Source organism: Megalops cyprinoides, chromosome 18 (assembly GCF_013368585.1).
Source record: "Megalops cyprinoides isolate fMegCyp1 chromosome 18, fMegCyp1.pri, whole genome shotgun sequence".
Classification (NCBI taxonomy): domain Eukaryota; kingdom Metazoa; phylum Chordata; class Actinopteri; order Elopiformes; family Megalopidae; genus Megalops; species Megalops cyprinoides.
Genome location: NC_050600.1, coordinates 12,921,103 through 12,946,978, shown reverse-complemented (window position 1 = coordinate 12,946,978; position 25,876 = coordinate 12,921,103). Strand labels below are relative to the sequence as shown.

Sequence of the window (25,876 nt, the reverse complement as noted above, 5' to 3'; positions counted from 1 at the left end):
TTTTGCCAGTTGGGCAGTAAACAACCAATTTTGAAAAGGCTGCACTACATTATTCAGTTAATGTTTTATTCACAAAAATATTTTTGTCTTTCCCTAAATGTACAGCTGTTGCTTCCAGTGGGGTCAGCAGCAAGACAAGCCTGTTCACAGCATCATGTTTGGCAATGACATCACTTATTTTGACACACTACCGGTAAACTACTGGTTGTCACACACTGATGAACTTCCCATGTTATAATAATGCAGCAAAAAAGAATGGACCACATTTTTTCACCAAAAGCTTTGCCAAATGGATTTATTGGATCTACAGAAGAACTTCTAACCAGAAGAATTATTTTTTTCAGCAGAAGTTGATTACAATCAAAAGATGATGAGCTGAACTAGAAGACTAAATTTTTAAACAAACCCTTACACAGTCAGCATCTGCCTGGAGACATGCTAACTCATTTCTGATGGATCCTGCATGACAAAACTGTCAAGTGGGCAGGAAAGGGAACCTTCAGCCTCCATCGTCCCATTCCTACATATGTGGTATAGATTGGTCTCAGACTACTGTTCATTTGTGGAGACTTTGTTTATTGCTATATAGTTGGACAGACATGAATTTAATAAAGTTCCATACTGTCATAGACAGATCAATGTCTGCAGACTAAGATCACATGAAGAATGTAGAATCTTTCTGAATTTGACATTAGCAAAAAAATAAAACTAATATGTATCCTTTATTGTCAAACTTTAAAATTTTGCATTCCAAAAATGAAGAAATCATTTTGTTTGAGATGCATGCCTGGAGTGGTATCATTATTAATCCCTCTAAAGAAAACTAGCAAATCAAAGCTCAATATATTAAAACACTTTCTTTCTGCATAGATAATATGTTAGAGTGGGTAAAGCTTTGATCAGTTCTGATTACTTCCCCATTACCTCACCCATTCATTCTTTCATTTATTTTATATCCATGCATGTTGTGTCCACAATTGTGAATTCCTAATATATTATTTAAAGGAAAAGGAAACTAGGGCAAAATTGTACAAAAGCATTGCCAGTCATAGTAATATGTGTGATTAAATAATGTAGCAGCCACATGACCTAAATGTTGACCTTCTGATTCTTCAATGAATATTATCATATAATATTAACACAGCTGGCTGTCACAAGAAGTATATTGAATGTATTCAATATTTATTCACTGCACTTGGATGCACTGGATTGATACCTATGGTAACTATGAAATCCAGTAATACACAATGTGTCAGAAGGACTGCTGCTGCTCATTAATTTGTCATTCTATGTATGGATATTGTTATCATGTTAAACAGAGAAAATCTTTTGGTGGAGTGCGTAATTTATATTCTTTGGACTGCACTTAAATTTCCCAGCACTGAAAATGGACATTGTGTGTTTGTTTGTTGATTTGTTTTCTGCAGGACTTCAAACTCATACTAAACTAACACCATAAATATAACTTATGAAAATAAATAGTCTGTTATGCCAGTAATCCATGTCACATCTTGATCTCACTGAGGAAGAATGTTCCAGATAAAAAATGCATTTAATGAGATTTATTTGATGAAGGCAGAGGATAGTGATATTTATATTTCATTATTGCCACGTAGCAGACCCTCTTATCCAGGTTGACTTACATACAGTAGATTATAACAGCAGAGCTCTATAGGGGAATCAAACCAGCAACCTTTTAGTTACGAGTCCTGCTCCTTCCCACTACACCAAATTGCTGTCCCTGCTGTGCCAGTTTATTGGCAACGCACTAGTGGTTTGCATTCCATGGGCATGTCCGAGTAGATGAGGTTGGATCCACACACTGCTGAGAGTGGATGTGTGCATGTCCAAGAGTAAACTGTAGTATGTCCATGGTGGATGTGAGCATTAGAACATATAGTGATGAGAAAAGGCCATTTTTACATTTTCCATTCACCTAGAAACTAAAGTGACTCTATCACAGTGTCAAGTTTGATCTCAGAAGATCCCAGAGTCTCTGACTCCATCACAAACAAACTTGTCCATGCATGTACTGTGTAACTTTCTGTGTCAAAAATACTTTCTAGCATCAGTGTAAAACTTGAGAATAATTATTTAAATTCACATCACTTCTCATTGCTAGTAAGGTGCATTAACAAGCCATATACACCATACAGTAACTGGTTAAGAAAGATAAATTTACATATATTTGCAAATGAAATGTTGAGAGGGACACAGTAATGTGTCATCGTTAAAACCAAAGCAAAGACATTGTCAATTATATAATGTAGCTAGAAGGAGCATATGGAATAGAGTTTTCAAAAACATTTCAGTTTCAACACCTGTAGCTTTATGATTCTTCAGCTACTGCAGGTAATTGGGAAGAATCAATCTTAAGAGTTGAAGAGTGCTGTTGCTCTGTGGCTAAGGTCATAACTGGGTTGAGGAAGCCTGATCGGAGGAGGCCTAACTCTGAGGAAGTCCCCTGGTAACACCTTTGACAGAGAGACTGATAGAGCCAAGTCTGAATGGCTCTGAAAGACAGATTCTCTTTCTGAGCTTATGCAACAACTAAATCCTTTCCATGGTGAGTATCTAAATTAATGTCATTGTGTGGGCCACTGCTTCACTAACTTGCGCTACCTGTTTCTTGTTTGACTGTTCCCATGATAATTGGTACTGTGGTGACAGATTCTGCTGTGACAGTTCCCACAACTATAGTGGTTGTGTTGATTGTTTTGGTGTGTTTTACAAGCTGATCTGGCCATGGGTGTGGCACTGTGGTGGAAAAGGTGGTTTGAGTGTATGAGTGTGAGAAAGAGATTTACATGGATGAGTGATTGTGGATTCGAGGATATGGCAGACAGACGTGTTAGGCTCGTGTTAGCACAGAATTAAGATGAGAATTTATGTCAGAAAAAGCATCAAATTCAAGAGAACATCAACCTTGTAATTTGAGCATTTTATTTTATTTTTATTTTCTCTTTTGTGTGATTCTAATCTTGAATTTTGAATGTCAAGCATATGGCCCTGCAAAGTAGTTTGTGTGTTATTATGTGTGTGTAGGTCTCCGTTGGTTGTGGACTCACTGTACACCGATTGATGATGATTATTATTTACTTTGATTGGTCAGTAAAATCATCATTAATTAATATGCTGTATGCCACTGCATCCACAAAAATTGGAATATGACTGATTATGATAATATTTTGCTGCAATTTAAGAGAGTGCTGCCAGAAGAAGCAGAGAGAAAAGGTGCATATGAAGAACTTCACTTTTAAATGGCTTCAGGTAGTATCAGATAAATTAACTGTTTATTTCTTTATCTCGTCTTTGTTACATTTTCTCTTCATAGAATGCACACTTTCATTTACCTGAACCTGTATGTCTACACTAATCTTGCAGAAGTTTCTTGGTAAATACGTGCACACAGTATATTTTTAAATATGCATGACATAATAAAATACATTTCCATATGATGAGCATGCACAACAACAGTTTAAGGGATTGAAAGTAGCTTTTCATATCATTATATTTGTATATTTCTTCAATGTGTTTCACTATATTTTAATACAGTTCCACATGTTGTATATAGATATTTACATTAAATATACTGAACATAACATTTAATTTGCCACTTTTGAATTCTGGAACACTGAGAAATGCCATCACACTGTCATTTGCAGTAGTCTGCTGTATTTAGTCTTTGGCACACTCCACACATTAGACATTCAAGTTATAAATTACTGTTTTCATGAATTTTTGTTGCAAGATATAACAAATCAATACCAGTTATCAGTACATAGGTCAAATACAATGATATTCACATCGATTGATCAATAAATTACTACAGTTCATAAAGCAGTCTATACAAAATCATTATTTCTCTGGCAATATGTTGTTCATTATAATTAACAGGATGAAATGTGATCACTTTGAAGTGGCTGATCCAAAGATTGGTGCATAAGGATTCCTGTCAGATTAGTCTGTGATGTCAGACTAGTTTCAGATGTGACACTGAGGAGAGAAAATGTTCATATTTATTTAAGTAACATTTTATCAAGGCAGTTTTAGTCATGACATTTTCCATGACTTAAAAAGATCATATTTGTTTAAAAAAATCTCCAGAAATCATAGTAAGCAATTCAAAACAGTGTACGTGCATTTCATTTAATGTATGCTAATGTTTTCATATGTTGTCATAACTAACCAGTAAAGATCTTTGTGTCTTTCTTTTTAAATAAACTCTTTCTGTCATATTTTTCCCTTTACCATCAATGATTCAAGTAATGCCAGGTAAATGGTGAACCATAAATCAATTTCTCTAAACACCAAAATGTAAATCATAAGGAAGGATGAGGTAAAATAGAAAGAATTGAGAAATGAAGGAGAGTGGAGTCATCATGTTTGCACCACTGACACTGATGGCAATTTAAAAGAGGTAAACTCGATGAAGCCTTCCATGAAGCATGCTAGTGGTCTTACCATGGCACACAATGGAAGTTTCCCTCAGACTACGTGATGTGCTGCAGTCACGCTGTAATTCTGGGACCTGAGAGAGAGAGACCTCCTCAAACGCTCCCACATTCCTGTCCTACAACCCTGAAGGAGAAAGCAAAAATTGTGTCGTGGTGTACCGTAATGTAGGTGGCAACATTGCGAGCCCTAAATCATTCGCCAGATTGCTACAAAGAAAGAAAATGGAAGACAACTTGCCCTCATGGTTTGAACCATCAGGCAGAACACAGTGCAGGTTTGTGGGGTTGAGAGTGTGGACAGTGTTGTTGTAGGGGTATGGTTTATATTGGAATTTTAGTGGTTATGTAAATTCCTTTGAGTGCCTTCAGCGCTTCAGAACTTTGCAGTATGTTGTATGAACATGATTGGGAACTGTGACCTACTGATGCTGGAATAAGTTATAATCACAAGACAAAGTTGTACAGAACCATAGAAATTGTATTAACCGTAAAAAAAAATAAATAAATAAATAAAAAGGTTTTAAATTCTTGCGCTAAGCTCTGAAACTGGCCGTGCTACTTGATGTCAATGACCAGGATCTCACACTGATAGAGTTCCCTCATCACATCACTCTCTTGGCACACTGTGATTCATTGGTCACCTGCAAGTTGCTCGAATGAAGTCAGTGGAGTGGTGCCTGCCCTCCAAAGAGTTCTCACTATACAGTAGTGCTGCACGGTGTGTGGATGTATTTACCTCACTCTGCACTAAGGGTGTCACAGTGAGGCAAGCCTCATGGACAGTTGGTGATTATAAAACAAGGTTCCATAAAGGGGCACAAGCATAAAATGTTCCTTTAGATAGTCAGAAAAATCTATTGCATCTACTGCATTCTATAGTAATTCATAATTCAATGAAATGGACAGTAATGTGCTAGTGCTGGGGTATCATCATACTTTTGTCTTTCGAACTTTTACTTTCACTTGTAAAACTACTTCTCTCTGCACACAGCTACTTTCTCTCCACCTCCTAAGAGATGTCTGAGATGAATACTCACAACCAGCACAGCTACAGGAAGCAGAATGATGGCAAGGCCACACATGACGATGATCGCCACCGCATACCCTGGGAAAGGTCTGGGAGATGTAACAGGCTGAGACACTGAGATTAAGCAGGCGAGAAAAAGAGAAAATGTGTGTTTTAATATGCATAGTTAGTGTGGCTGACAGACACTGGACACTCTGACAGAGAATCATCAACATACCAATCTGCATGGAGCTTGGGTCCACTGTAAGACCATCGAATTCCAGTTGAGGCAGGCCTGAGAGAAGAATCTGGGAGACGTCATGTGTGGAGATCCTACTTTTATCAAAGACAATCACCAGCTGCGCCACCACAGAACCAGGCCTGTGGAGAGGGAGAACAAAACACCGATAAATAGATACATTAATTGTGATTGTTGTAAATAAGAATAAGAATAAGAATAAGAAATACTTTATTAATCCCGAAGGAAATTTGACAAAGCATTAATGTCATAAAGCATTAAACATAATCTTAAATTTACTATGGCTTTTTTGCCTTTCAGAAGGGTAACATAGTTACCCACTTAAATGTAAAAAAGCATACATATATTTTAGAAGTAGAATACAAAGGAGAATCCTAAAGATGTACTATGGCATTGTACCACTTTTGTTAATGCCATTTCACTTTTAAAAATGGATTGTACTTGTTTTAAGGTTTTTGTTTTAAACTATTCCTATATAGTTCTTTTTATCTTATATTGATAGCTTTATAATAAACCTCATTAAACATATAAAATATTGCTGGCAGAGTCAAATTTAGACCATTATCACACCAAAGTCATGCAAAACAAAAATAAATCAAGCTCTGGTCATGTTACTAAAATTGTAACTCTACACAAACATTTTTAGAAATATTTTAAAATAATTAAATTGTTTTCATAGTTTTAGCAGATCAGATTTCAAATGGCATGGGTTCAACTTTAAATCATTTCAATCATTTTGTGTGCATTATACCACAAGGCAGGAATTTACACAGTAAAGAGCAAAAAGGACTCGGAGGTTTCATATACCTATTCAGATACTCACATCATCCTTGTAACATAGACATCAATAAACCCATCTTTCCCTTTGTAAAGCTTTATTACCTGTGTGAACAGAGGAGAGAGATTAAAAATCCCACCATCAGAGTTGGTCCCACAGAGTTGTTACAGATTTTTTTTGATAATAGTGTGCAGATAAAAGAAAGGGCATTCCATTACATTTTACAATAAGAATGAAACTGGGATGGAGTATGTGCATTTGTGTATATTTGTGCAGTCTGTTCACTCACAGACGTGCGGATAACTGTGCTGTAGAGCAAAAAGGTTGCGGATCCACGATAAGTCAGTTCCTCTGTGAAATGCAGGCTGGTGATCCTCATTGAGATCAGTAAAAAATCAGCAGGGACCTGGAAACCTGCAGAATGCATTCTGTAATAAAGCCTTTTTTTAAATCAGCATGTTAATACACTGACCTCTCCAGCAATCTGGGCAGAAATTGAAATTACATTTCTGTCCAATTTTATATGAATTGACTGTTTTATAGTAAACACGAAATCATTCGAATTGATTTAGCAATGCATGATGTTCTGTTATCTGTCAGGTCTGTTATCTAAAACTGGAGAGCAGTTGCATTGACTGTAATTGAAAAAAAAGCTGAACTTCAAACTACTGTCGATACTGACCATTGACTGAAAGTAGATGCTTCAGGTAGAGGAAGGGACTCTGAGAGTTGAGAACAGCGGCTGTCAGAACATCATCTGCTATCCTCGTCTCAACATTAAATTTAAACACTATGTGCGCACCCACCCACCCATCTATGTTTCTGAGAAAAAGAAAGAGAAAATGCTCAGTTCAATTAACAATGCAAAGCAGTAACTAACCTGTATCAACTGTTTCTCTTGCAAGATAAAGGGTCATGTACAGTGGTGAAATAAACACCCCAAATACGCCAAAGCAAAGCATGGTTGGCTTTAGATAAGTTATTAGCATAGAATTCCATCCTAAGCGGAACATTTGTTTCACATTTACATAGAAAGTCCTCAACACTGATGCTTAGTTGGCCATCTTCATTTCTAAACGTGTGTCAAATCCTTGATTTCATTAAGCATTTCTCTGTCTCTGTACATTTCAGTATGCTACTTTTGTTCATAACCATTTTAATGCTGCTCTACCAGCATTTACAAAGCAGGAATTTTTTCAATCATAGATCTTGAATACAAAATCATATTTACCTGAACTGTGTTGCTGATGATCTGCTCACATTTCCAAAAAATTTGGAAAACACCGCTCCAAGCTAGATAAACATACATCACCGTTATTACTGAGATGTTACAACAATACAGTTTTACCTAGACCATTGTAAACAAGATTTCATAATCACATTTAAGATTATAATGACATAACAGAAGTCATAATCATTCACCAACATTCATGACTACTTACTACACTAGAAATAACTTTTGAATAATGTGTGGTTGCACTGTTTTGTTCCATATCAATTCACAACTTTGCTAAATAGTGCTGTGAACAAAAAAAGAATGAATATTTTTGAATGACTATGATGCTGTTCAGTATTCAGTTCATTTGAATGATAACAAATGTTTGTAAATGCAGTTATGTAGTCTTGAGGCATTACTGGTCTACACGTACTGTATTAACCATCTGCATGCATACTGTTACCCAGCTTTTGCCACTGTCCCTAGTTCATCTCTTTCCATAGGCCTCTGTCAAACCCAACCCCATTTTTAATTTTTCACCAAAAATATTAACCACTTATAAAAAGAAAATACTTGTAAAATAACATACTCGTTTACAGTGTAATAAATAAGAAATAAATACAGACTAACAGCGCAAGGTGCAGTGAAACTCTCGCAATGATGGTAAAACTCACCCAGTTGTTTAGTGTAGTGCTGAGCTGTATATACTCAGGGGAGTGGGAGTCATTGAGAGATGATGAGAAGGGCAGAATCAGAGAGAGGTTCACTGACACTGATATTTCCTCTGTAAAAGTCAGGAGAGGGCTAGTCATATATTAATCACCACTAAAATGCCTTCTCTAAAAGTCAGCAGAAAAGTAAAAATAGTTCTGCCATTAACATTACTAATAGCAACTAAATTCAAGATACGTTAAACAGTTTAGTCTACATTTTATCACACTAACTGAACCAGCAGCATTCCAAAGCAAAAATACTCTTTTTATTACTATTTTTCCTGAATATCTATATAGTGTTTCCTGAATATTTTCTGTAATTTGGATAGTACCATCTAAAGAAAACGAAGTCTTTCAAAGATATGTTACATAAAAGCCAAAAATCTTGACAAAGAAAGCAAGACGTTTGTAAAATATTTACCAAGAGCTTGTATAGATGTTGGTATGATGTTGAAAAAAAGAGAGTTGTTGGTGCTTTGGGACACAACCGTGTGCAGAGCCGTCTGCACTGACGACGAACTAACCACCTCATCGTTGCTCTGTTTCTCTTTGAAGAGGAGATGCATGTCTGCTACTACGGAGCCTTTTCTAGGGTCAGAAAAAGAGGGGAAAGAGGGAAACAGAAACACTATTGAAAAAAACATGGGAGGGCTACAGACATTATACACATTTGGGTCTCAAAATAAACTAAGCAGAGAGCATCAAACTGAGCTCAGCTCAATGTGAATGAACCTGAAGACAGCGAATGAAGCATATAACGAAGAATGATCAAATCCATGTCTCTATTAAAATATGACTTAAGCATTTTAAACTTTCATTCTACCAGCTGCATTGTTCTGTGATAGACGGACAGGTTCTGAATGAAGTGGATGCATAATGTGTAAACTGGAAGTACTGGAAGTTGCTTTGGATAAATACAGTAAACTTCCATTCAGAAGTTATTTCCCTGGCCCTGTCTCAGTCCATTGAGCAACATAAAGTGTTTACCCTTGAGTCATAATCTAAAGGGATAGTAATCATCAAAAATAATGATATCAAATTTAGTTTTTGTAACTGTCTTGAAAACAGCTGAATGCCCAATTAATATGACACACTCATTTTCTTAGAATACATGGTTGCATGAAGAGCAATGAAGAACCTGAAGCAAGCAGTCATCACAATACCTGAATCCTAGAACAGTGGATCGAATAAAGGATCTGGGGAATTTCTGAGAATAAATTTTGTCCATCTGTGGAAAAATATATGAAAGATGTTGTTAACAGCAAATACATTTATGAAAAATAGTAAATATTTTCATAATTCTGGCACAAGCTCTTGTTGGAACCTTACAAAATAATTAGACACACTTTCCAAAGGTTAAATTCCATTCACCATATAGCTTCTAACCATCTCTATCATTACTGCTGTGTCAGAGCACGTGTATCTAGGTCCTACATACCACTAAACATACATACACCTACATACAACCACAGTGGTTGAGTGTATTTAAACTACCTCAGCACTGGGCCCATATGACCAGTCTGCCAATTGGTTAAATCTGAAAATTTGTTCTCCTCAATTAATATTACCTTTGGAGGGGTTTGTTGTTATTTTACCTGTATCATAGTGTTTGATAAGTACAACACAAAAACAAATGTATTTAAACAAACAATGCAATTTTTTTTCAAAACTGCAAATTTCTCTAAACTCATTCTGTAAATGCATTCAAAAGTATGCATACAATTTATGCAAGTATGTCATACCACAAAATGTACTGATAAGATCGCGACTGATACTTGAATGTCGAATACAATTTTGCTGCTAAAGGTTTTTGTTTTGTGAAGAGTTTCGCAAAATGGGGCAACAATTTCAAAGAGAGTCTGCTAGCAATTGTAAATAATATCAATGGCATTCATGCAATAAAGAGAAAGACAATTCACCTCGACAGTGATGTTCTTTGCCAGCTGTTTGAACTCGTTTGAAGATGGGATTGAGAGCTCAGCAGTGAATTCCTTCTGTAAACTGAACTGGAGCTGAACAGTTTTCACACTTGCTGTTGTAACTGCAGTTGTTGTGGAAATTACTGAAGTTGTGGCAGGCTGTGGGGTTGTATCTGATGTATGTAGAGGCTCTGTTGATGAGGTGGTTCTGCTGGGTGGAATACCCGGACTTGAGACTGCTGTAACTGTAATGTTGGGCGTTGTGACTCCGTTATTTTTCATGGCTGTGGTGGCTGTGTTGATTTGCGTTACTGTGAATCTGACACTATTTGTCGTACGTAATGTTGTAGAGGTTGGTGTAGTACCTGTGTACAGTGAAGTTATATTATTTTGACTTGCTGTGGTTGTTGTGATATTAGAGTTAGTTGTGGTTGTGGTTGCTGTGATATTAGAGCTAGATCCTTTAGTTGCAGCCATAGTTGTATACAATGCAGGAGAAAAACTTTTTGTGCTCACTTCAGGTATTACTGTGCCACCTGACTGTGTTACATTTAAAATCGGTTGTATGAATGCGATTGTACTTTTTAGTGTTGAAGCTGTAACAGTTTGTGTGTTTGTAAAACCTGTGGTGGAGTTGGCCATGTAAGTTGTCCAAGTGGTTGGTTGTGTAGTGGTAGTTAAAGTTGTGGGTATGGCAGTTGTTATATTTTTAATATTGGAAGTAACTATTGATATGTTTGTAGTCTGTGTTGTGGTCATGTCAGATTTTGTAAATGCAACAGCATTAGTGGGTGTTATAGTTTTACCAATCCCTGTAGTTGTAACCCTCTCTGCATTTGAAGCAGTAGTTCTTTGATTTGTAGTGGGTGTTGTGTTTACATTGGGCTGTGTGAATGTAATTGTACTTGTTGGTATTGCAGTTGTGCTCAAATGTGTACTTGCTGTGTTTATGGAAAAGTTTACAGTGAGTGTTGTGTTTGTGTTGGATTGGACTGTTGGGCTCATACTAATGGGATCTAAAGATGTGTTACTTGGTATATTTGGAGCAATTGTTGCAATGCTGCTACTTTCTCTTGCACTTGTACCTGTGTCCATTGGAGATGTATTACTGTTACGTACTATTCCGGTTGTTGTGACCATTGTGTTGTTGGTGTTAGAGTTAAATCCTCCAGTGGCAATACTACTTGGGACAGTCAAAGTTTTGGGTAAGGCAGTTGTCATATTTTCAATATTGGAAGTAACTGCTGCTGTGCTTGTAGTCTGTCTTATGGCCACGTCAGATTTTGTAACTGCAGTAGTAGGTGTGGTAATTTTGCCACTTTGCGAATGTGAAGTCACTATTGTTTGTACAGTTTCTGTTGCATTTGCACTGGGTTGTGTGAAAGCAGTTCTCCCTGCAAATGGTGCAGATGTGTCAGATTTTATGTTTGTAGAGTAAGGCGCAGTGTTCGTTGGGTGTGCTGTACTTCTGATTGGTTGTACAGATGTGGCTGCACTTGTTTTTAGAGATGTTGAACTGGGGTTTGTGGTTTGAGTGTCGCTATTCTTTGTTAACGCCGTTGCCACAGAGATCATGAGTACTGCAGTTGTATGCTGGCTTTGTGATGCAACAGTGGTGGTTTTAGCAGACAGTGTAGTGGGAATAATTATTGTTGTTGCTGGAGGCTTTGTCGGAACTGTAAAAAAGCCAAAGAGTGAAAGGGTTTCTTGTAGGTTAAATGGAGTACAGTGTCAGACTTACAAATTAAGCAAGACCCTAATTATCTCAGAAAATAATTTCTACATTTGATCTACTTCAAGCGTAACTTTTTTTCAATCCAGAATGAAAGCTATGATATATTGTCATGGTAATGCTCATTAAAATACACAGATATTTGGGTAAATTTTCACACTTTTTCACTATGTAACTAACACCCAGCTAAAATGTATGCGTGCAAATATATGGCCAAAAAGATTCTCTCAACACATTTATGCAAGGAAACATATTGTCACTTTGTTTTTCTATACATATTATCAAAATCCTGATATTTTAAATAATGAGATGACACAGTACTAATTAGTGTTTACAGGTCTACCATTATCAGGACGCTGAGCTAAATGTATGTTGAAGCTAAATAGTGTGTCTCTAATATTTTCAGCTAATTGTTTTCTCAGCTTCAAAATGTCTATTTCACAAGACAAAATCAGTTAACTTTCCCAAGCATGGTAACCACACACTGTTCTTTTTGCAGTTTGGATGAAATTGATTGCTTACAGAAATTGTCAACTGAATTTGAATGAGAGCAATCGGAAAGTTTTGTGGTATGCAGCATGATAGCAATCATGACATGACCCATGTGCAGCTACCTACATCACAACCAGGCAAATCCAAACTGTTATGAAAAGCATGAGAATAGAAAATGTCTGTAAATACAGATGGATGAATTTCTACTTTTGCATAAAACAGTAATCTTATTACCTAAAAGTATGATTTTAATGATCTTTCCACGAAAACTGAATTCAGAGGATTCGCCAGCATCTCTGAGAGTCTTCACCACGTCACTGATGTTGCGGACAGCACTGAAGTTACTGAACACTAGGGAAACGGTGACCACAACTGATCCGTTCCTAACAGAGAAAAAGAATGCTAATTCTTATTATAATTTGATAAAGTCCACATATTTTATAAATAAATTATACAGGGGTCTGCTTAATATTGGAAAAATGGAAATACCTTTTTTTCTCAAGATTTCATATTACAGGCTGGTTATATGTTGTTTTTCAAAGACTCCTCACACAATGCACAACAATCCGACAACACAAACCTGACATAGTATTGGATGTTGCCGTAGGTGTATTTTACCTACCTGAAACCTTTTACCTCGCTGTGACTGAAGCTGTCCCCATATGTCTTTTTGTAGATCATATCCAGCTAAGGAACATATGCAAAAATATTCCTTTGATGTAAGGACAGCTAATTTTAAGTTTGTTTCAATGACAAAGAAAACAGTTAATTTTTCTACAAAGAACACTGATTACATACAACATTGCACAAACAAATCATTGCACTGACCATAGAGAGAACCTTAGAAGTTGTGAACAGCTAATCTCTATCACCACTGTCCGCACAGTGGACAATGTTATGGTATGTCAATTAACAGTTACATGAACAAAAGTTTAAAATTGACATTTACCTGTTGAGTTAAATTCTTTGACAAGGTCTTGAACTTCTCTGAAGAGGAATTCTTCAGATCCTCCTCAAATTTCAGGTCTAAATAAATCTCCAGTGAAACAACTGATTCTGATGATGGTGGCATTGTTGTGGGTATTGTCGTTGTGGATATAGATGTAGGTGATATAACTGATGTTATAAAAGGATTGGCAGTGGAAAACCCTGGTGAATGTGATGAGCTTAAAGCATCAGAAGTGGGGTTTTCTGGGTGTCCAATCCCTGTAGTTGTACCACTTTCTGCATTTGAAACAGTTGTTCCTTGATTTGTAGTGGGTGTTGTGTTTACATTGGGCTGTGTGAATGTAATTGTACTTGTTGGTATTGCAGTTGTGCTCAAATGTGTACTTGCTGTGCTTATGGAAAAGTTTACAGTGAGTGTTGTGTTTGTGTTGGATTGGACTGTTGGGCTCATACTAATGGGATCTAAAGATGTGTTACTTGGTATATTTGGAGCAATTGTTGCAATGCTGCTACTTTCTCTTGCACTTGTACCTGTGTCCATTGGAGATGTATTACTGTTACGTACTATTCCGGTTGTTGTGACCATTGTGTTGTTGGTGTTAGAGTTAAATCCTCCAGTGGCAATACTACTTGTGGCAGTCAAAGTTTTGGGTAAGGCAGGTGTCATATTTTCAATATTGGAAGTAACTGCTGCTATGCTTGTAGTCTGTCTTATGGCCATGTCAGATTTTGTAACTGCAGTAATAGGTGTGGTAATTTTGCCACTTTGCGAATGTGAAGTCACTATTGTTTGTACAGTTTCTGTTGCATTTGCACTGGGTTGTGTGAAAGCAGTTCTCCCTGCAAATGGTGCAGATGTGTCAGATTTTATGTTTGTAGAGTAAGGCGCAGTGTTCGTTGGGTGTGCTGTACTTCTGATTGGTTGTACAGATGTGGCTGCACTTGTTTTTAGAGATGTTGAACTGGGGTTTGTGGTTTGAGTGTCGCTATTCTTTGTTAACGCCGTTGCCACAGAGATTATGGGTACTGCAGTTGTATGCTGGCTTTGTGATGCAACAGTGGTGGTTTTAGCAGACAGTGTAGTGGGAATAATTATTGTTGTTGCTGGAGGCTTTGTCGGAACTGTAAAAAAGCCAAAGAGTGAAAGGGTTACTTGCAGGTTAAATGGAGTACAGTGTCAGACTTACAAATTAAGCAAGACCCTAATTACCTCAGAAAATAATTTCTACATTTGATCTACTTCAAGCGTAACTTTTTATCAATCCAGAATGAAAGCTATGATATATTGTCATGGTAATGCTCATTAAAATACACAGATATTTGGGTAAATTTTCACACTTTTTCACTATGTAACTAACACCCAGCTAAAATGTATGCGTGCAAATATATGGCCAAAAAGATTCTCTCAACACATTTATGCAAGGAAACATATTGTCACTTTGTTTTTCTATACATATTATCAAAATCCTGATATTTTAAATAATGAGACGACACAGTACTAATTAGTGTTTACAGGTCTACCATTATCAGGACGCTGAGCTAAATGTATGTTGAAGCTAAATAGTGTGTCTCTAATATTTTCAGCTAATTGTTTTCTCAGCTTCAAAATGTCTATTTCACAAGACAAAATCAGTTAATTTTCCCAAGCATGGTAACCACACACTGTTCTTTTTGCAGTTTGGATGAAATTGATTGCTTACAGAAATTGTCAACTGAATTTGAAATAGAGCAATCGGAAAGTTTTGTGGTATGCAGCATGATAGCAATCATGACATGACCCATGTGCAGCTACCTACATCACAACCAGGCAAATCCAAACTGTTATGAAAAGCATGAGAATAGAAAATGTCTGTAAATACAGATGGATGAATTTCTACTTTTGCATAAAACAGTAATCTTATTACCTAAAAGTATGATTTTAATGATCTTTCCACGAAAACTGAATTCAGAGGATTCGCCAGCATCTCTGAGAGTCTTCACCACGTCACTGATGTTGCGGACAGCACTGAAGTTACTGAACACTAGGGAAACGGTGACCACAACTGATCCGTTCCTAACAGAGAAAAAGAATGCTAATTCTTATTATAATTTGATAAAGTCCACATATTTTATAAATAAATTATACAGGGGTCTGCTTAATATTGGAAAAATGGAAATACCTTTTTTTCTCAAGATTTCATATTACAGGCTGGTTATATGTTGTTTTTCAAAGACTCCTCACACAATGCACAACAATCCGACAACACAAACCTGACATAGTATTGGATGTTGCCGTAGGTGTATTTTACCTACCTGAAACCTTTTACCTCGCTGTGACTGAAGCTGTCCCCATATGTCTTTTTGTAGATCATATCCAGCTAAGGAACATATGCAAAAATATTCCTTTGATGTAAGGACAGCTAATTTTAAGTTTGTTTCAATGACAAAGAAAACAGTTAATTTTTCTACAAAGAACACTGATTACATACAACATTGCACAAACAAATCATTGCACTGACCATAGAGAGAACCTTAGAAGTTGTGAACAGCTAATCTCTATCACCACTGTCCGCACAGTGGACAATGTTATGGTATGTCAATTAACAGTTACATGAACAAAAGTTTAAAATTGACATTTACCTGTTGAGTTAAATTCTTTGACAAGGTCTTGAACTTCTCTGAAGAGGAATTCTTCAGATCCTCCTCAAATTTCAGGTCTAAATAAATCTCCAGTGAAACAACTGATTCTGATGATGGTGGCATTGTTGTGGGTATTGTCGTTGTGGATATAGATGTAGGTGATATAACTGATGTTATAAAAGGATTGGCAGTGGAAAACCCTGGTGAATGTGATGAGCTTAAAGCATCAGAAGTGGGGTTTTCTGGGTGTCCAATCCCTGTAGTTGTACCACTTTCTGCATTTGAAACAGTTGTTCCTTGATTTGTAGTGGGTGTTGTGTTTACATTGGGCTGTGTGAATGTAATTGTACTTGTTGGTATTGCAGTTGTGCTCAAATGTATACTTGCTGTGCTTATGGAAAAGTTTACAGTGAGTGTTGTGTTTGTGTTGGATTGGACTGTTGGGCTCATACTAATGGGATCTAAAGATGTGTTACTTGGTATATTTGGAGCAATTGTTGCAATGCTGCTACTTTCTCTTGCACTTGTACCTGTGTCCATTGGAGATGTATTACTGTTACGTACTATTCCGGTTGTTGTGACCATTGTGTTGTTGGTGTTAGAGTTAAATCCTCCAGTGGCAATACTACTTGTGGCAGTCAAAGTTTTGGGTAAGGCAGGTGTCATATTTTCAATATTGGAAGTAACTGCTGCTATGCTTGTAGTCTGTCTTATGGCCATGTCAGATTTTGTAACTGCAGTAATAGGTGTGGTAATTTTGCCACTTTGCGAATGTGAAGTCACTATTGTTTGTACAGTTTCTGTTGCATTTGCACTGGGTTGTGTGAAAGCAGTACTCCCTGCAAATGGTGCAGATGTGTCAGATTTTATGTTTGTAGAGTAAGGCGCAGTGTTCGTTGGGTGTGCTGTACTTCTGATTGGTTGTACAGATGTGGCTGCACTTGTTTTTAGAGATGTTGAACTGGGGTTTGTGGTTTGAGTGTCGCTATTCTTTGTTAACGCCGTTGCCACAGAGATTATGGGTACTGCAGTTGTATGCTGGCTTTGTGATGCAACAGTGGTGGTTTTAGCAGACAGTGTAGTGGGAATAATTATTGTTGTTGCTGGAGGCTTTGTCGGAACTGTAAAAAAGCCAAAGAGTGAAAGGGTTACTTGCAGGTTAAATGGAGTACAGTGTCAGACTTACAAATTAAGCAAGACCCTAATTATCTCAGAAAATAATTTCTACATTTGATCTACTTCAAGCGTAACTTTTTATCAATCCAGAAGGATAGCTATGATATATTGTCATGGTAATGCTCATTAAAATACACAGATATTTGGGTAAATTTTCACACTTTTTCACTATGTAACTAACACCCAGCTAAAATGTATGCATGCAAATATATGCCCAAAAAGATTCTCTCGACACATTTATGCAAGGAAACATATTGTCACTTTGTTTTTCTATACATACTATCAAAATCCTGATTTTCTAAATAATGAGACGACACAGTACTAATTAGTGTTTACAGGTCTACCATTGTCAGGACGCTGAGCTAAATGTATGTTGAAGCTAAATAGTGTGTCTCTAATATTTTCAGCTAATTGTTTTCTCAGCTTCAAAATGTCTATTTCACAAGACAAAATCAGTTAATTTTCCCAAGCATGGTAACCACACACTGTTCTTTTTGCAGTTTGGATGAAATTGATTGCTTACAGAAATTGTCAACTGAATTTGAATGAGAGCAATCGGAAAGTTTTGTGGTATGCAGCATGATAGCAATCATGACATGACCCATGTGCAGCTACCTACATCACAACCAGGCAAATCCAAACTGTTATGAAAAGCATGAGAATAGAAAATGTCTGTAAATACAGATGGATGAATTTCTACTTTTGCATAAAACAGTAATCTTCTTACCTAAAAGCATGATTTTAATGATCTTTCCACGGAAACTGAATTCAGAGGATTCGCCAGCATCTCTGAGAGTCTTCACCACGTCACTGATGTTGCGGACAGCACTGAAGTTACTGAACACTAGGGAGACGGTGACCACAACTGATCCGTTCCTAACAGAGAAAGAGAATGCTTATTCTTATTATAATTTGATAAATTCCACATATTTTATAAATAAATTATACAAGGGTCTGCTTAATATTGGAAAAATGGAAATATGTTTTTTTCTCAAGATTTCATATTACAGGCTGGTTGTATGTTGTTTTTCAAAGACTCCTCACACAATGCACAACGATCTGACAACACAAACCTGACATAGTATTGGATGTTGCCGTAGGTGTATTTTACCTACCTGAAACCTTTTACCTCGCTGTGACTGAAGCTGTCCCCATATGTCTTTTTGTAGATCATATCCAGCTAAGGAACATATGCAAAAATATTCCTTTAATGTAAGGACAGCTAATTTTAAGTTTGTTTCAATGACAAAGAAAACAGTTAATTTTTCTACAAAGAACACTGATTACATACAACATTGCACAAACAAATCATTGCACTGACCATAGAGAGAACCTTAGAAGTTGTGAACAGCTAATCTCTATCACCACTGTCCGCACAGTGGACAATGTTATGGTATGTCAATTAACAGTTACATTAACAAAAGTTTAAAATTGACATTTACCTGTTGAGTTAAATTCTTTGCCAAGGTCTTGAACTTCTCTGAAGAGGAATTCTTCAGATCCTCCTCAAATTTCAGGTCTAAATAAATCTCCAGTGAAACAACTGATTCTGATGATGGTGACATTGTTGTGGGTATTGTCGTTGTGGATATAGATGTAGGTGATATAGCTGATGTTATAAAAGGATTGGCAGTGGAAAACCCTGGTGAATGTGATGAGCTTAAAGCATCAGAAGTGGGGTTTTCTGGGTGTCCAATCCCTGTAGTTGTACCACTTTCTGCATTTGAAACAGTTGTTCCTTGATTTGCAGTGGGTGTTGTGTTTACATTGGGCTGTGTGAATGTAATTGTACTTGTTGGTATTGCAGTTGTGCTCAAATGTGTACTTGCTGTGTTTATGGAAAAGTTTACAGTGAGTGTTGTGTTTGTGTTGGATTGGACTGTTGGGCTCATACTTATGGGATCTAAAGATGTGTTACTTGGTATATTTGGAGCAATTGTTGCAATGCTGCTAGTTTCTCTTGCACTCGTACCTGTGTCCATTGGAGATGTATTACTGTTACTTACTATTCCGGTTGTTGTGACCATTGTGTTATTGGTGTTAGAGCTAAATCCTCCAGTGGCAATACTGCTTGTGGCAGAGGTGATCGTGTCTGTTGTCCAAGTAGTTGGTTGTGTAGTGCTAGTCAAAATTATGGGTAAGGCAGTTGTATATCTTTCTACATTAGAAGTAACCGCTGAATTGCTTGTAGTCTGTACAGTGTTGTTGTTGGATTCTGTAGATGTATTTGTATTAGAGGGGATGGTAGTTTTGTCACTTTGGAAACCTGAAAAGACTGTCATGCTTCCATTTCCTGCTGTTGTCGTGTTTGGTTGTGTGTCTGTGACAAGTGCACCTGTTGGGGAAAGTATTGATATGGTGTCAGGCTGTGGAGTTGTAAGTGAAATATCTAGAAGCTCTGTTGTTGAGGTAGTCTGGCTCAGCTGAATGCCTGTAGGCCTACTTGAGATTGATTCTGTACCTGTAATGTTGGAAAATGTGACTCTGTTATTAATTATAGTGGTAGTCATTCTCTCGACCTCTGTCATTGTATTAGTTGCAGTAGTTGTTGTATGTAATGTGGTAGTGATTGGTTCGGTATCTGTAGTCATACCTGTGTGCAATGGAGTTGTATTACTGTTACTTACTACTGTGGTTGTTGCAGCCATTGTGTTATCGGTGTTAGAGCTAGATTCTTCAGTTGCAGTATGACTTGTTATAGAGGTCATCATGTCTGTTGTCCAAGTGATTGGTTGTGTAGTGGCAGTCAATGTTGTGGGTAATATAGTTCTGTAATTTTCTACATTAGAAGTAACTGTTGCTTCATTTGTAGTTTCCATTGTGTTGATGTTGGATTCTGTAGATGTATTAGTATTAGAGGGGATGGTAGTTTTGTCACTTTGGAAACCTGAAATGACTGTCATGCTTACAGTTTCTGCTGTTGTCATGTTGGGCTGTGTGTCTGTGTCAAGTGTAGCTGTTGAGGAAGTTACTGATATGGTGTCAGGCTGTGGAGTTGTACCTGAAGTATGTGGAAGCTCTGTTGGTAAGGTAGTTTGGCTCGGCTGAATGCCTGTGCTTGAGATTGATTCTGTACCTGAAATGTTGGAATATGTGACTCCATCAATAACTATAGTGGTGGTCATTGCCTCGACATCTGTCATTATAGCAGCTGCAGTAGTTGTTGTATGTAACGTGGTAGTGATTGGTTCGGTCTCTGTAGTCATACCTGTGTCCAATGGAGTTGTATTGCTGTAACTTACTACTGTGGTTGTTGCAGCCATTGTGTTATTTGTGTTAGAGCTTGATCCTCCAGTTGCAATATGACTTATGACAGAGGTCACCATACCTGCAGTCCAAGTGGTTGGTTGTGTAGTGGCAGTCAATGTTGTGGGTAATATAGTTGTGTTATTTTCTACATTAGAAGTAACTGCTTCTTCATTTGTAGTTTCTGTTGTGTTGATGTTGGATTCTGTAGATGTATCTGTATTAGAGGGGATGGTAGTTTTGTCACTTTGCAAATCTGAAGTGACTGTCATGCTTACAGTTTCTGCTGTTGTCATGTTGGGCTGTGTGTCTGTTTCAAGTGCAGTTGTTACTGTTACTGATATTGCGCCAGGCTGTGGAGTTGTACCTGAAGTATCTGGAAGCTCTGTTGGTAAGGTAGTTTGGATCAGCTGAATGTCTGTACTTGAGATTGATTCTATATCTGTAATGTCGGATGGTGTGTCTCCATCATTAGTTATGGTTGTAGCGGTTGAGTCGACCTCTGTCATTGTGGTAGTTGATGTATTTGTTGTATCTGGTGTGGTCGTGCTTGGTTCAGTATCTATAGTCGTACCTGTGTCCAATGGAGTTGTACTATTCTCTACATCAGCAGTAACTGTTACTTCAGTTACAGTTTGCATTGTGTTAATGTTGGATACTGAAGATGCAGTTGTGGACATGGCAGTTTGGTCACTTGGATCATCCGAACTGTCTATGCTTAAAGTTTCTGCTGTGTTTGTGTTGGGTTGTGGAAATGCAGAGCTGCTTGTATATGTTGCATCTTCATCAGTTTGTGTGTTTGTTGTGATTGTAGTGGTTGTTGTTGGTGGAGGCTGTGTCATGACTGCAAAACAGACAAAAGGTGAGAGGTTAATGGAACACGTTGTCAGATATATAGTAAAAAGTAAGACCCATAAAATGCTGCATGACCTCATACTGTCATACTCTAGTCTTTTTTTTTTCACCAATTTCATGGGCTACTTTTTTATGAATACACAATTATGATCAATGCATATTATGATAATGCCATTTACACTTTGAAAATATACTTTGAAATGTGGATACCTTTTCACTCTTGAACTTCAAACTTTGACTGAAATGTTTGAATCTGAAAGTGTAGTTAATGACTTTATGTCTAAATACATTAGTCCAACATGCAACCATATGGGAAATTTTCATCTAATTTAATTTCTTATAAATGACATCAAAATGGTAGCAGTTCCAATGATGTGATAATATGACACTATTTAAAAATCTCCTGTGATCAAGACACTGGGCTCAACCCTCCCATTGGGGTGAGGCTATACACTGTTACTCTGGTGGTTTTATATAAAGTAATTCAATCCAATCTCTAAATATGTGCTAAACTTCAAAAACATGTGGAAAATCTACAGACAGAGCCAGTACTTTTTCAGTTTTTTCAAAAGTAGTGCACAGCTCTTTCACCTGAAAAACTGTTGCAAGCACCATAAAAAAATGATATTCACAATAATGTGTGTTACCCATGCATTCCAATCCTTTCCATAAAAATGAATTCTCAAAGATCACCATTAATTATCGCTTACAATTAACAAGTATTTTGTAAGAACTGCTGAGGATTGTAAATATTTTGATGCACTATGCACACTTTCCACTGCCAATTGCGCTGTCATTGAGTATTCACTGTCATTGGGTATTCTGCAGAAGGGTATCCCGTGGTGACATGCCTTGCATCCTCACATACCTCAGCCCTCACCCTTTCAACATTTCAGCATTGTCAAAAAGGAAAATGCTGACCTCTCTATTTCACAGAAGCTCCACCAAGACCATTAAAGCCAACATCCATCAGTTTTGCAACCTCACCAGATGCTAATGTCAAACCCAACATGTTTCAATTCTCAAACTAAATGCCTCATTTCTCAAATCAAACAATACCCAGTGTTATCCATCTCCCTTTTCTCACTTTTGTTCATTTGTTTCATGACACATCAGTCAAGTCAATACTGAGTTACCAAGTAGACCATATTTCTCTTTTTAGGTGTTTTGTCTAAATGGGTTGTTTGACATTTTCAATTATAATTGTTCAAAAGCCCTCTGGGAGAGTCACAATCACTACCTGAGACACTGACCTGAAGTGTGTAGAATAGTTATAGGATTGCAGCTACAAATGAGCCTGTTCATAACCCCAATTCCGATTTTTTTCTTAATTACTTGTCAAATGCTCGCTTACATTTTCATACAGCTAGCTCACTAATTTGATCTTGCTTTTTCAAATTTTTTCAGCAGGCTAACTTAGGAGCTACTTCATGTACTCTCGTGTCATCTGCAGACAGGTGACTGTCAGATGGTTAGTTCGCACAGAAGATTTTTTTATTTGAAAGTGTTTCCCAAATATTCACATGTTCACCAAAAGCAGGCTGCTGAAATATCATGATTTGATGTAAGTTTAACATTTATATTTAGTCTGCCAGTCATCTTGATTTATGCTCCAAAATCTAGGGTAATGAAGGAGGGTGAGTCACTTCACTTATGGGGTACAAATTGTTTTTTACAGAATTTAAGGACATTCAGTTCAAGAATTAGCAACATACAGAACAGGTACTTGTCAGTTATTTATTTATTTATTTATTTAGCCATACAAATAATTTCATTATCCAGTCATTCCTCTAAGTTCAAATCTTAGCCCTGAATCCCAGTCGTAACACTTCTGATTAAACAAGTGCGGTTATCTTGAAGTTAAAATGTGCTTGCTTATAGCACTGACCATTACTGACTATCCGATTACTGTTTATTTGTATCCGATCAATACATGATTGGACTGTTTGTATCATTTTTGCAGCATAGTATGACATTTCTTCCTACCATACTGATCACATTCAGATCCATATTTTTAAAATCTCTGTGTTTTAAATATATTTTAGATGCATACATAAATACATACAGTGAATATGTCTCTATTTATCAATATCAGTGCCCCAGGTGCTTCTTAGACACACTGTTTAGATCATCACATAGCCTCTCTTCACTTCCTGTGATACTTTCATTAAATTCCCAGCATAGGCCAGTGTCAGATTGGATCAAATACTTTTCTGAGATCTCTGCAACAAGCTTGAGTGTACATCACAAGGTGCAGAGTGTTTATGCACACAGAATGTAAATGCAAATAAAATATAACTTACCCAATAGAAGTCCCAGTATAGACAGTGTAAGGAGTCCCATTTCTCTTTCTCTATCTGATTAGGTATTAAATTCCTGTAACATAAGTGTGTACATTGTGTATTATTGCTCTAAACGTCTAATTCTATTATTGTATTTTTATTCTGCATTCCCAGAGACTGGTAGCGAGTCATCTTCGTCTAGGTGGCACCCCAATCTATAACTCATGTGTCAGTCGTTTGTGCTGTAAAAATGTCGTTTGTGTCAATATGTTTTGTTTTTTTGTTGTTGTTGTTGTTGTTGTTGTTTTTTTTTTGGATATGAATAGTAATTAGCAATGATGTCAGCCATTGATGTCATATTTTTAAAAGGATGTAGTACGAACAATGGCTCTTACAACGCAAGACAGCACAAACCAAAACAGCCTGGCTGAACTGAACATGGTTGGGGTGCTAGATGACGCCATTGCTCAAATGTTAACGTTTCACACCTAAAAGACACAACGGAACAAACTACAACTTTTACAGCACAAACGAATGAGCCCACTTCAGCCCGATTTGGACATGGTTGGGATGCTGGGTGACGTCAAAAAAAATTACAACAGCACAAATGATTACACACGTAGTACAATCGAATGAGACCATTTGGGAGCGATTTGGGCATGGTTGTGGTACTGGATGACATCACTGCACATGAATTATAATTTCTCATCTAAAATCCGATCCGAAAATCATCCAAAAAAAAAAAAAAAAAACAACCCGGCACAAACGTAGCACAAACGATTGACATATTTATTAATTTCTGCAATGTTTGGGGTGCCAACTTAGGTTGCTTACCCCACCTCAGGGCATGTACAGAACATGTACAGGGTATGTATAATGGTAGGTCTGGTCAGCACATTTACCGTTTAGCTGAACAAATTAGGCATTGTTTAACATTGTTCCACATATACATGCAGTCTGACCTTTTTCAAATTTTAAGCATGAATATAACCAAAAGTCCATCAAAATTATGTTTTGTTGAAATGAAATGAATTCATTTTATGTTTAAAATTGTACATTACATCACAATTGTACATTTCAGTGTTTAGGTTTAAGTTTTAAGTTTAAGTTCAGAGGGAATTCCTGAGAATAAAGAAAGCTGAAAATCACCTAAGACAAATAACCTGCAAACTCTTTTCCCTAAAGTCTTTTACTACCCCAACAATAACATATATGATGTCATATAAATATTAAAGTGTGACAAACACACTGTTAATGTGATGTACAAAGCATATACATGTAAAAAAACTAAACAATACAACTAAACCTTTATATATGAGAAAAATAGTCTACAATCATAGAATCATGTAAAGACAATTGCAAATTACCACTTCAGGTAACAATGAATCCATTACTTACCTTTAGGGAAAATAGAAAAGTCCTTATGCTGTTTATTCCAAAGGATTGCGCTTATTCAGTTTTCTCTATATTTTTCCCTGGTAATCAGTCCTGTATGGAACACTTTGTATGAGGTCACATCCATTGTGTTTGTCCAGTCTGTTTTTCTAATGCCGATACAAGGATTCTCTGTTTGTGTTGGTTTCAGGTAATATTTCCTCTGTGATGCACTCACTCTCTTTTTCCCACCCTCTTTCCCACTCTCCTTTTCCTCTTTTCGAAGGTAAATCTGTGATGGTGGTGTCAGTGTTTTAGCCTGCCTGTATTTCTTTATTCATTTCGTTTGTCTCTGTGCGCATTTGCTCCACTGTAGGCTACAGTCAATATTCATCTGTCCTTTCCTCTGCTATTGCTGTTTTACAATGTGGAATGGTTCTCTTTCTATTTACAGTGTCAATCAATTGGTCTGTGTGCCATGTACCTGTATGTCCATTCATCTTTATGGGCAACTGGAAGTGTGTGTATGTGTGTAACACAATGCTGGTCATTAGCAAAATTTCTAACAATGCACACCCTTGATCATGATACAGTTCCGTTACTAGAGCAAGAACCAGTTATTCATGTCAACAGAATGGGATGAAATGTATTAATGCTTCTTCAATTACACTTCTTACTTTCTGTTTTCTTCTAACATTTCTTTTGGATTGATTCAACATCACTGTACAATCAGTGTTAAAGAAAGTGTTAAGAGGACAATATACTGTGACTCATGGACATTTTTGTCTTCTTTTCAAGAATGAG

The 25,876-nt window shown here is 36.9% G+C and overlaps 1 protein-coding gene across 1 annotated transcript; it reads right to left on the bottom strand.

The window, feature by feature from the left end:
• Positions 1-2,196: 2,196 nt before the first annotated feature.
• LOC118793165 (mucin-3A-like) lies at positions 2,197-25,565 on the bottom strand. Its single transcript, XM_036551207.1, has 23 exons — positions 25,097-25,565; positions 23,720-23,792; positions 18,758-21,405; positions 18,431-18,495; positions 18,043-18,191; positions 16,140-17,260; positions 15,813-15,877; positions 15,425-15,573; positions 13,522-14,642; positions 13,195-13,259; positions 12,807-12,955; positions 10,349-12,024; positions 9,593-9,657; positions 8,851-9,017; positions 8,391-8,500; positions 7,732-7,793; positions 7,183-7,322; positions 6,790-6,914; positions 6,546-6,604; positions 5,702-5,844; positions 5,495-5,598; positions 4,465-4,581; positions 2,197-3,996 (listed from the first exon to the last, which is right to left on the bottom strand). The coding sequence occupies exons 2-22, from the start codon at positions 23,757-23,759 to the stop codon at positions 4,489-4,491; spliced, it is 8,316 nt and encodes a 2,771-aa protein (XP_036407100.1). The 5' UTR covers positions 23,760-23,792; positions 25,097-25,565; the 3' UTR covers positions 2,197-3,996; positions 4,465-4,488.
• Between the last annotated feature and the right edge of the window lie 311 nt (positions 25,566-25,876).